Consider the following 12,440-nt stretch of genomic DNA (forward strand, 5'->3'; position numbering starts at 1 on the left):
TATTATATTCAAACTTTATTGATCCCCAGAGAGGAAATTCTCTTTACACTCTCAGTACATGCATTTGTGTTAGTTTTTAGCACATCACACACAGTGTTGTGAACAAGGCCCCTGAAACACAGCACACTAGGGGCCTGTAATCATGCAGTTAGTCCAGGGGAGGAAGAGTGACGGGTCGTGCTCAGAGGTCGCGCCCCAAATGAGCAGCTTGTTGTGGGGACGGCGCCTTGATCAAGGGCGCTTCGGCAGTGGCTGGGAGGTGAGCTGACACCTCCCACTGTCAGCTCACACTCCAAGGGATGTCATGGCGGGAGCGGGAATCGATCCACCGATGGCCGGGCGATCCGTCTTTGAGACATCTGCTCTACCGCTGAGCCACTGCCGCCCCAACTTTATTGATATTTGTGTAAACCCATAATAACTGTCACTTTTGTTTTAAAAATGATTTTACATTTGTTATTTAAAGGTGAGGCTGTGCTCAATGAAAACGGTTGAGACTTATAGCAAATGCATTTCTTACTAAACAATCCTTTTCTTTTAAAGACACCGGCAGGACTTTGTCCGCATCTGGACGTTTCCACGCTGGACGTTACCAGCATGGAGCAGGTGGTCCTTCAGTTGTCCCAGATGTGCCTTCTGATTAAAAAAAAAAAAGATTAACCATAATCTTCATTTGATATTTAACATAAAGACTGTATTTGGCAGTCACTTTTGTCTGAATTACTATAAATGGAAGGACTACAGAGCTTCACACCCTGGTAGAAGGAGGCCAGGAGAAAACCCTGGAGGCTGGTTCCTCCTAATAAAGTATAAACTATTCTGGCATGGATATCAGTATACAGTACATGATATTAAGCCAGAAGCAGCTGTAGGAACAAATAAGGTAGGACAAATTTGAAAAATCAGCTTTTTTTTTTCAGGATGTGGTTTTATTGTTGAGGAGCAGATAGAGCACAGTGTATACACTGGTACCATGTGAGAATGATAGAAACGTGCATGGCAATAGGCCTAATTAAAGACATTTTCTATTGCAACCCCAATACATTATTGAGATCTGTGTTCGTCCTCTCAAATACGAGACAGGTGACGCCACCGTCACATCCTTCAGATACTTGACTTTGTAATTGTTGCTGCCCATGTCTTCACACATGAACACCTGGGGAGAAAAGATAAACACAGTTCAGAGTAAATACTGTTATAAAGCATGCCAAATCAATGAAATGTACTTTGTGCCATAACAATAACACAGATAACACTAATTTATCTCTGTCTGAATGTGTAACTTGGGAAAACGCTGGAGGATCTTCACTGCCACTATTTCTTTTTTGTCATATTTTGGTAAAGTACCATCTCACAAAAAGAGACCAACAGTCTCCACAAAATGATAACCATGAAATTGTATTGTCCCCTTTCAAATAAACTAAACTAAACTAAACTAAAGCTGCAGTACAACACAGTTCTACTTGTCTCACCTCCAAATGTTCTCCATGACAAGCCAGTGTGTCTCCAGCCACAAATCTGATTGACTTCTTTCTTGAGAAGGGGACCAGGAATTATTGATATTCCAGTAATTATGTTTGTGCTTTGTCTTACAATATGTTAGAGAACTAAACTGTATAATCATTTGTCTAATGTATGAGGATCATATTTTTCTGCTGTGTATGTGGTCCAATATTCTGTTGTAACCTCAGTCAAAATTTATGATCAGAACATGATGTTGTCTCGTCTATCATAGTGCCACACTGCCATCTATAGGTTCAGAACTCTAATTATCTGCCTGTCCAAGTTCTTCCGTCTGACTACTTCAGTCAGTACTAACTTCACAAGTAGACATTAGTTATTCATATTCACAAAAGCTTTAATACTTCTAAAATTATATATCTTTTATGTGCTAACACTTTTAAGATATGGTTAAACTCCTGATTATTTAAGTTAGTAAAAATAATGTCCTTATGTCACAGTTATGTTCCTTGTGGGTCATGATGAAAGATTTTAGAAGGTATTATGTGTTCCTCAAATAGATGTCAAATTAGTTTATTCCTTCTAAAGAAAGTCCTTACTTTTAAGACATGGGAAGTAGGATGAAGGGCATCTTTTCAACATCCCTCAATAAAAATATGAATTGGGGTGAATTCCCTCGTCTACGTTTCATGATTTTATTTTATTTTTTTGGTATTAATAGGATCTCCTGTCCTTTCCCCTTGTTCCTTTTTCATTATCACATGCCTCACAGTTTTCTCTGTTTTCTCTTTTGTTTTTATTTTTTTCTTCATTTATAATTTACACTCACGCACGTTTTGTACCTCATCTTTAAAACACTATCTTTATGGGGATTTTTATTCAACAAGGCATGAGAACAAGACCTGTACGGTGTACAGTGTATAATTACAACAAAGTGAAATTAAATTTCACAAGAGATACTAAACCCTATGAGAGTATTTATTAATACATGTTGTTTATGACTGTAATCTGCCTATTTTGAATGTTTAATGCAGACTGGCTATTTTAATTGATGGAGTTATAACCTGCTGTCACTCAGTCGTGCTGATTCATTTTGGCTGTTTACGGTACTTTACCGTAAATGCGCTACAAGACGCGCACAGTAATCTGTGCAGCGGCTGTCATTACGGCGCTGACGTCACACCGTACCGGACCGAGGCGTCGGTCCCATCCGTCAGGGTACCGGACGAGTCCCTTCATCCCCCCAGGACAGATGCACATTTCACCAAAAATAACCACTGCTTTGCCTTTTCACATCGTCGGGTAAAATAATCGCTTGTGAGACTGGTGTCTTGTTTTCTAGCGAAGTTCCCACAATGGACTATAAGCGAGATAAAGACCAAGGTAAGTTGAGTTTTAGTGTAGCTTGTTGCTTACGTTGCTATGCTAGCAGCTTATGTTAGCTAGCAGAGGTTGAAGCCAAGCTGTAGGTAGTAAAGGTTCACCACATTAACTAGTGTCATCGTTCAGAAACAACATTATCAGTCCCTACGTGGGTAAGTAATCCACTCACTTTCACCCACCCACTGCCTCGTGACGGTTATAGTTTGTGGACGTGTAGCATTAACATTAGCAGGTTCAGTCCCTTAATGTGAAGCGTCTGCAGGGCTTTGCAGACAGACCCTTCCTCTGTAGGGACCTGCTGCAACCTTTATTGTGGTTTGGGGGTTTGCATCAGTGGATGATGCATAGAAGGTTTAAATCTCTATTTACATGTAGCTCTTAAGGGAAAACACTGTAAAGTAGGACTATGAATGCTGGCAGCGTGTTTAACAATGTTGATGTGCAAACATCTGCTGTGAAGAGGAACACTGTCCAGGGGTGGAATGTTCCTGTTCAAAGTGGGGAGAAATGTTAATGTCTGGTACTGTATTCTATTGTTATATGATTTAGTTATTACAGTTCATTCAAATTCAACATGTAAAATATCCTTTTGCTGTTTTAAATCACATACTGGATTTTAATGATTTATTTTAATGATTTTTACATCCAGTAAATATGAAAGTATATCAGAATTAATTGATGAAAAATTTACCTCATGCCATTGTTTCTGCTTTATTGACACTGTATTAGTAATGCTGTTCTTGGTAAATCAGTATTTCAAGTAAACTGGCTAATTTGATAATACAGTGGTACCTCTACTTACGAAATTAATTGGTTCCGGAAGAAATTATGTAAGTAGAAAATTTTGTAAGTAGAGACGCGTTTTCCATGCAAATGCCCTAATCCGTTCCAAGCCCACAAAAATTCTGAGATAAATGTTTTATAAAGCATAAAAATGCATCAAAACATGTAACAAATACATGTTACGATTAGATTATTACACAATAAATGAAAGTTGTGCATAACATAAAAAAGAAAGAATAGAGTAAAGAATAATAATGACCGTCATTTACCTTTTAACAGCTGTCCCCATTATTTTTTGCCCTCTTTGGTTCATGCGCTCCTATCTCACGATGCTGAACAAAAGAGTGAATTACAGTCCTCCTTATGAACTTCTCCCACAACCCATGTGATGCCTTAAACTCCTTAAACTTCCTTTGGTTTTAATAGCGTGTTGATTGTAGATTTTTGGCCATATTCTTTGGCGAGATCAACCAAACGCATCCCTTTCTCATGCTCTTCTATTATCTCTTTCTTTGTTTGTATGGACAAAAAAACTCTTTTCTTCGTCTTTTCTTTTCCTCTTTTCTCCGTCACTTTCTTGGGGTCCATAGTGAATACGTACTGATAAAGTTACTATATTTGCGCAAAACTGTCAGAACACCTCACGAGTCGAGTGCCTAATGCCGAGACACTGTTCTAGCTCCACACAGAGGTGGAGTGGCATCCCTCTTAGCCAATGGGATGCCAGGAAGATACGTAATAGGTAATATCCAATGGCAGAGCAGCTATGAGAATGTTGCGTTTAAGAACCTGTGGGAGATTCGAGTATCAGCCGATACTGTGTTCTTATTCGGATACTGTGTTTTTACATTACGTAAGTCGAAATTTCTTTCGTAAGTAGAGGTAATATTTTCCTGCTGCGAAATTTCGTAAGTAGAGACATTCGTAAGTAGAGGTATCACTGTATTCTTGTAGTTAGAATTACATACTAATTCTGTCTGCCTGTTTGTGGCCCCTTGCTCTGGAACTGGTAGAGACAAAGCTTAATGAGTTGTCACTTGAAAGTTGTGTAAGAAACATGACTCTGCTTTGTTGTTCTCTGTCTTGTTCTTTCAGATGCAGATTGTGAGAAGGTAACAGCTGCGTTGCTCAAGTCCCGTACAGGAGAATTTGATTTGGAGTCGATTCTTTTTCTCAAATTGAGAGGACTTGGTATGATTTTATTAATATGCTATCCTCTGAGCTTTCAAAATAATGGCTTATATTTTGCTGTAGTTTCCCCCTGCTCACGCCCTAAGCCAGCTGTGATAGGCTGCTCCAGCTTCCTGTGACCCACTACGGCGGATAAAGCGGTTCAGAAGATGAATGAATGAATGAATTTGCTGTTGTCAATTGTATGTCTTACAGGAATACATGATCTTGGATGCATAGGGGAGTGTATGAATTTGGAGAGACTGGACCTTTCTGGTAATAACATAACAAATTTAGCACCTCTAGCATCTCTACAACATCTCTCTGTACTCAATTTGTCTTCAAACAAGATTTCCAATTTAGGTGAGTTGTCTTGTTTGTTTTCATGTTTTACTTATCCAGACAGCTTCTATCCTGATTAGATTTTTATGTGATATTTAAATTATATCGTTTCAGAGCCTCTGAGGAGTTGTGAGAGCTTACAGAACTTAAATGTGGCTGGTAATATCATATCCAGGTATACTACAGTGTGCCCAAGTGCAAACCAGAGATAAATAGTCACCGTAATAATTATGATGTTTACGAATAAATTACATGTATTTGATGTTAAACATAAAACTACTGTATTTTGTTACTACAATTACTGTGTAAATATTTGTATATATTTATTTTCTTTGTAAATTCTTTTTATTTTAACAGTTCTGACAGCCTACATTGCCTTCAATCGTTGAGAAAGCTAGAGAATATACGATTTAAAGACAATACGTACAATTACAGCAACCCAGGTAATCTGTGATGACTTTATACGAATGCCCAGTGGATGCTAAATTCTAATAAGAGAAATCACAATGACTTTCTCCTTGTCAGTGTGCAGGAACACACCATATAGAACCATAGTTCTTGAGATGTTCCCCACTATCAAGGTGCTGGATGGTAAGATTAATTTTCTTTTCCATCAGGCCCTCCATCATTAATACTTTGACCTCACTGATGTCCCTGAAATTGTAGATTGGTTTTAAAATTTGTTTAAATTGTAGGTGAACGAGTGGTTGGCCGTGGGAGTGACTTGTACCAGTTGTGTAAAGACATTGATGACACCATCAAAGGTACAGTTATTAACTATTGTGGTGTATTGATAAGTTGTGTTTCGCCTTGTTTAACAGAAAAATATTACTGAACAGCTATTTTTCTTTCTCTAAACAGCTGGTTTATATAAAAATGGACAGCTTGTTGAACATCCTGATTGCAAGCCATGGGTCGAGGATAGTTACTGGGAGATAAAGAGATCAAACAATGCCATTATTGAGGAAGCCTACAAACAGTTTAATGGTAAGTTTCTCGCACATCTTTGTCTTTATACACCATTGAAGATGAAACCATTATTTTTACAGGGTGTATGTCTATATGACATAATGGTTTTATCAAGACTGTAACACTGCTCAGGGTGTAGATCTCAAATGCTGAGAAAATGTCAGATGGAGGCATTCCATGTTGAAAGCAGGGAACATGTAGGAATTTTCCTCTGTATTATTTTAGATTTTACAAGCCTGAACAGACAAGGATGCAAAAGCATGAGGCATACAACTGTAGTTTCAGACATACATGTGGTTAGAAGAAGTGGTCAACAAGTTTGCATTTGCAGTGTGGTGTCCTATAAAATATTTACCCTACAATTTCTTTATTTTATTTCAATGTTCACAGATGTTCTTCATGAATGCAGACTCCTCAACAACAGGGCCACTCATGTAATTTCACAAACTGAAAGATCTATGAGCCTGAAGAAGCAGCCAAAGCAGTATGCCATCTGAGCTGGGATGTTTTGGACTGATATGTGTGCAATATTGAACGACATTTTTTTTTAATGATGAAACCGTGGTTAATGTACTGTAGACATTTCAAATTAATAAGCTTTATCCAAATGCTTTATAAGTACCATTGACAGACACACATGCTCTTTATTGCAACCTGAGGTATAAGTTGAATTTTATTGGATTCTATGCATCATGTACCTGACAATTCTATACATGCAAGTGGATTGAAACCTGTTATCCATACTGACGCGCCTCAGTTTGGTTCAAAGATGTCTTAACTTGCACAGTGTGCAATCTGTACCATGTAGCCTGCATTTATGCTAAGAGATATGCTGCTTAAATATGTCAATGTGTTAAGAGCTTTTTTTTTCCATTTTACATAGCTGGATAGTGTGTCCTATGCTGTATGCTTAATAAGTTGAATGTTTCCAAAAGTGGAAGAATGATTGCTTCAGCTGTTTCTACTTGTTTTATACCATAAAGTTGTTACATGCAAAATTAACTAATTGAAATCATATTCTTATAAACTTGGATGTCATACCTTTAACTTTACTCTTGTCTACAGTGTCTCCTTTGGGGAAGGTGATACTTTGTAAGTGATAAGATACATTATAAGGTATTTGTACATGCAGAGCCAAATAACCTGTCATGGACCACAATGTCGATATCCAACAAATCAAAGTGTCCACTCAGTTGCTTAAAATGGCATCTTCAGGGATGGAGCAGCGTGACTGGGATAGTGATGTTGCTTTACTGTGGAAGGGCAGCACTTTACTGAAGCTGTTATTCAGAACAAGAACACATAGATGTCTATCTTTATTAATATCAGTATTGATGTGATATATGATATTATGAAGTAAATCACTGAAAGAAAAAGTAACAGCATTGCCGCAGCAAAATGATTGCAAATATCTTGAATCGTGATTTATTCCAACACACACGCTTTTATTTTGGAAAGAATGACAGCTCAGAGCGGAAGTCCGCTTTGTGTTGCAGTAGCTTGACAGAAGCTGTTCCCTCGACCTTGGAAGGTTTATCATGGCTGGGAAGGTGTGGAGATCAGCGGTATGTAGGAGGAAAATACGTGGATTGCTCCGAAACGCTTGGAGCTGCATTTCATTTTAATAACCGACGCTATGCTTTTTGTTGCGGCACGAACGAAGTCTGCAGTCCTCCCACAGACTGCAGCTAACCTGCTAACATAGCGGATAGCCGTAAACACAGCCTGTAGTTACTATAGCAACATAACTCGTCTGATGTCTAGCTAGGTAGCTGACTGGCAGCGTTTGAGAAATTAGTAGACGAGCTACATGTTTTCTTTATCAGACAATGTTGTAAAAGTTACTAAATAGCTTTTAGACAAATGCAGGAACAAGAATCCACAGATAACATTCACAGGGAGTGTCAGCAGGGAGCAGGAACACAGGCGTGGCTGCGGAAGTTAGCTAGATTCAGCACGAGTAGACGAAGGAGCCCCAGATATGATCGATCAGTAAATGATCAGGAATAAATGATCGTTCCTACCGAGCAGTGAAAACGTAAAATTGGCTTTGAAGTTTTTCTAAGAATTATTTTAGGCGATTGTCACATCCTGTTTTAGAATCGTTTTGCTTACAATTTTTAGATCTGTCTGTTCTGGCTGTGTTACCCATTTAATAGAGCTATGAATAGAACAGAACATAATAGAACATTACGAGGTCACTCTTCTTTAATTTGCCAGTGCTCATGAATGACATTTTTGCTGTTGAAGAGCATGCACCTAAAAGAGTCTGATGGGATCTTTTTTGTGTCAGGTATCATGGGTGACTGGAGCCTTGAGGAAAGATATTCCCCACCCTGCCTTCACCCGTGGGGTTTGTATCTTTCCTGTAGAAGTTCTGTGACATGATCATTTTTGAAGCAACATATTTCTTATATATTGAATTCTCACTCTGTGAAATATGTTATTGTTATTACGCCACTGAATATACTTTGTTTGTTTTCTCTAACAGATTCACACTGTTACTTTAATCCCCGGGGATGGAATTGGTCCAGAGATCTCCAACGCTGTTATGAAGATATTTGAAGCAGCCAAGGTGAGTACTGGAGAAGCAAAAAAGTACTGAGAGCATTAGCATACAAAATGATTTATTGGGATTCAAGACAAAAAACTTCGTAGAAGTCTGCACTGATATAAAATAAGCAAAATGTAACTGAATAATGAACCGTTTGTGTGCTTGAAGAACTACTGATGTGGTTTCACTGGCCTTTTCTTAGGCACCTATTCAATGGGAAGAAAGAAATGTTACAGCCATCCAAGGTCCTGGTGGCAAATGGATGATCCCTCCTGATGCCAAAGAATCAATGGACAGGAACAAAATTGGTTTAAAAGGTTAAATCCACACATACATACATACATACATACATACATACATACATACATACATACATACATACATACATACATACATACATCTTTAATACGCTTCACAGGGTTGCTGAAGCCTATCCCAGCAGACTTGGGACGTGAGACAGACTACACTCCTGGCACCTGGCGTGACGCCAGTGGACCTCAACCACACACAGTTAATTCAAATAAAAATGGAATTGATTAAAAAACATATGTGTTAAGGTGATGGTGATTTTCTAGGGACTATTTGTTTATCCCAGTATTTTCCCTATCCACAGTGAAAATTCTCAAATTACACTTCAAACTACAGCATAAATACAAACATTTATGTGGAATGGAGGTTGTCACTAATTAAATATTACTGATCATTATAAAATATAACACATTGGTTTAAATGGTATCATTTCTATAAGATGTTTTCCTTCTGTGGAGGGTGAACTTGTCACTAATTTTGAATTATTTAATCCACAGGTCCACTGAAGACACCAATAGCTGCTGGCCACCCATCTATGAACCTACTGCTGAGGAAAACCTTTGACCTCTATGCCAATGTGCGTCCCTGTGTGTCCATTGAAGGCTATAAGACCCCGTACACTGATGTGAATCTGGTCACCATCAGGGAGAACACAGAGGGAGAATACAGTGGGATTGAGCATGTGGTGAGGACCTTTGATAATTTCTTCATTATTACTTTTTCTGTCTTTTCAATTCTGATTTTTTCTTACTCTATTCTTCCGATTTGATTCTCAATTGTCATTTTTGCTTCTTCATTGTTGACACCATTTTATATTCAGGACCACAACTCAAATATAATTTAGGTAGGTTATAATGATTTAGCTGAATCAAACTTGGACTTGCATATTTTCAGATTGTTGATGGAGTTGTGCAGAGTATTAAGCTCATTACAGAGCAAGCCAGCCAACGCATCGCAGAGTATGCTTTTGAATATGCCAGAAATAATCAGAGGATCAGTGTTACTGCGGTTCATAAGGCTAATATTATGTAAGTTGTATTTAATTCATTTCAAATTTCTCAATGCAAACAGTAATTTATATTCATTGTAGTTAAATGTTGTCTTTTTTTTTTTAGGCGCCTGTCAGATGGGCTCTTCCTACGAAAATGCAGAGAGGCTGCTGAAAAGCACAAGGACATCAAATTCACTGAGATGTACTTAGATACTGTGTGTCTGAATGTAAGTCCCAGTTGGAGAAGAAAATGTTGCGTAAAATCTCTAACCAGGATGAACAACATCTGGAGGTTGTTGGTTTTTTCAGCACTCACAGATTGTTACTGGTGACATTTATATTTACTTTTTCAGATGGTTCAAGATCCCACACAGTTTGATGTTTTAGTGATGCCAAATTTGTATGGAGACATTTTGAGGTAAAGTAAATGATATGTTCTCTATTATGTTCATGTTCTCTATTATGTTCATGTTCTCTATTATGTTCACTGCACCAAAGGGGGCTGCATATTTATTTTACCACAAATTTAAATGTTCAGACAACAAATTCTCCATATTTATACATTCATTTACTACACATAAAATCTTCCATCATGTCAATTTTAGATTCAACCAGGCAATATGTTACAGTAAAGTAATTATCTTAGCAATAGAAAATCCGAATCCAAAAAAATTAGTGGGAAATATCCGACTAAAATGTTTGCTGAAGACATGTCAAAACATGTAAAAACAAAAATAGCTCGTATATAAATGCCATCATACAGAGCCAATAAATTAAATCTAAGTAGCATGTGAGATTCTCTAACTATGAATAAATGTAAGAAAAATTGTTTATTTCCTGCCTATCAGTGATCTTTGTGCTGGACTGATTGGAGGTCTTGGAGTGACCCCCAGTGGAAACATCGGTGCAAATGGTGTCGCTATATTTGAGTCGGTATGTTCTTTTCATATTCTATCATATCTTCTCTCTTGATTTTAAAAATACTCCCATGATCCAAGTACCAGCTGCCAAATACAATTTAATGGATTCTTGGTGTGAGCTGAGACACTGAAGGCAGATTTAATTTTATTAGATTTATTTAGAAATGTCAGCCATGATGATGGATTGTGAATAATGTCTCGTCAGGTTCATGGAACTGCCCCAGATATAGCCGGGAAAGACATGGCCAACCCAACCGCCTTACTGCTCAGTGCAGTCATGATGCTGCGGCACATGGGTCTACATGGTCATGCCAAAAACATTGAAACTGCCTGCTTTGACACCATTCGAGACAAAAAGGTAATCTTACATGAATTAAATGATTTGCACTTTTATTTATTTGCTCTTATTCCGTTTCATAATTTTTATTTTTTTTATTGTCATCAAGGTTCTAACAAAAGACCTGGGAGGAAACTCAAAGTGCTCAGAATTCACTGATGCAATATGTCAAAGAGTGGTAAATATGAATTAAAAGATGCTAGTGGTGCTGACGGTTTACATATGGACCTATGTGCTTCATCCCGCATTATTTTATCTGCACAATTTAAACTAAAATATGAATTTAAAAAAACTCAGGAGTTGTACATCCTGAATGTTTTCTGTCTTAAAATTCTTGACCAACAGTTATTATATCTGCGATTTGCATTTTATTCCTAAGCTCTTTAATCAAAGGTAGACACTGTATTGTCTACCTGTATTTACTGGATCACTTTTGCTGCTTGTCTCATGTGTTTGAGAGTGTTGGACATTTAAGACACAATCTGTTTCCCTATGATCTAATGAGAAGCAATCAAATCATTTGTCAAAAAAGTCAAACTGTTTAAAAACCATAGGTTTGTAGATGTTTCTCTTATGCATGTGTTACAATATACAGATTGGTGCTTTATGTCTTAAATATATTCCACTTCCATAAGATGAAACTTGGAATGCTTTGCACTGTTTTTTCTTGTGCCATATTTTTTTTTCTTATTTGCAAATACCACAAATGAATGAAGAAATGACAATGAAATCAGAAGTGCTAAACATTTTATTTGTGTTATTAATATGACGCTTGTGTGTGTCAGCTGCTATGTGGTGATCAAAGCTATGTTTCTGCCAGCACTGCTATAAATCATGTATGAAATGCTACTAAATATTTTTCCAAAATAGAAGTTCATTCTTATGAGTTTTATTCATTTGTCTTAAATGTTGTAAAATAAATTAAACATGGATTTTCCTGTTGTTTGTGCATTCTATACCTGAGACAGAATTAATTCCATGAAAGTCTTAAGTGATTTTTAATATTTCCAAATAGTGGTGATGTAACTTCTCAGTGGATTTGCAATAGATTTGAATGGAACAGGGTACCAGAGCACCATTTCTCTCCCAGCCTGCTGGAGAAAAATAAATGCCAAAGTGATTTGGCTGAATAAAAAGAGCAGTTTTGTTAATGTACAACAATCTAGCGATCAATGTCCTCATGAATTTAACCGGCACCTCTCCAGAAACAGGTAAGTCCTG

The 12,440-nt window shown here is 37.4% G+C and overlaps 2 protein-coding genes across 2 annotated transcripts; both read left to right on the top strand.

Moving 5' to 3' along the window:
- The first annotated feature begins 2,655 nt into the window (after positions 1-2,655).
- Positions 2,656-7,160, top strand: lrrc61 (leucine rich repeat containing 61). Its single transcript, XM_068313206.1, has 9 exons — positions 2,656-2,844; positions 4,723-4,818; positions 5,014-5,160; positions 5,254-5,314; positions 5,497-5,582; positions 5,665-5,730; positions 5,835-5,903; positions 6,001-6,126; positions 6,499-7,160. The coding sequence occupies exons 1-9, from the start codon at positions 2,817-2,819 to the stop codon at positions 6,603-6,605; spliced, it is 786 nt and encodes a 261-aa protein (XP_068169307.1). The 5' UTR covers positions 2,656-2,816; the 3' UTR covers positions 6,606-7,160.
- A 427-nt stretch (positions 7,161-7,587) lies between these two features.
- On the top strand, positions 7,588-12,161 carry idh3a (isocitrate dehydrogenase (NAD(+)) 3 catalytic subunit alpha). Its single transcript, XM_068312935.1, has 11 exons — positions 7,588-7,673; positions 8,402-8,461; positions 8,600-8,683; positions 8,865-8,979; positions 9,469-9,656; positions 9,866-9,999; positions 10,087-10,189; positions 10,316-10,380; positions 10,811-10,895; positions 11,088-11,240; positions 11,329-12,161. Exons 1-11 carry the CDS (start codon positions 7,647-7,649, stop codon positions 11,410-11,412), a joined length of 1,098 nt encoding a protein of 365 aa, XP_068169036.1. The 5' UTR covers positions 7,588-7,646; the 3' UTR covers positions 11,413-12,161.
- The last annotated feature ends 279 nt before the right edge of the window (positions 12,162-12,440 follow it).

The sequence above is a fragment of the Antennarius striatus genome, chromosome 4, assembly GCF_040054535.1.
Source record: "Antennarius striatus isolate MH-2024 chromosome 4, ASM4005453v1, whole genome shotgun sequence".
In the NCBI taxonomy this organism is placed as follows: Eukaryota; Metazoa; Chordata; class Actinopteri; order Lophiiformes; family Antennariidae; genus Antennarius; species Antennarius striatus.

What these genes read in the sequence shown, in the direction of transcription:
- lrrc61 (XM_068313206.1), top strand. Translation starts at nt 2,817, where the DNA reads ATGGACTATAAGCGAGATAAAGACCAAG. An exon ending in GCTGGTAATATCATATCCAG is followed by an intron (nt 5,315 to 5,496) that starts GTATACTACAGT and finishes TTATTTTAACAG; the next exon opens with TTCTGACAGCCTACATTGCC. An exon ending in GTACAATTACAGCAACCCAG is followed by an intron (nt 5,583 to 5,664) that starts GTAATCTGTGAT and finishes TCTCCTTGTCAG; the next exon opens with TGTGCAGGAACACACCATAT.
- idh3a (XM_068312935.1), top strand. Translation starts at nt 7,647, where the DNA reads ATGGCTGGGAAGGTGTGGAGATCAGCG. An exon ending in GGAAGGTGTGGAGATCAGCG is followed by an intron (nt 7,674 to 8,401) that starts GTATGTAGGAGG and finishes TTTTTGTGTCAG; the next exon opens with GTATCATGGGTGACTGGAGC. An exon ending in ACAGTGGGATTGAGCATGTG is followed by an intron (nt 9,657 to 9,865) that starts GTGAGGACCTTT and finishes GCATATTTTCAG; the next exon opens with ATTGTTGATGGAGTTGTGCA.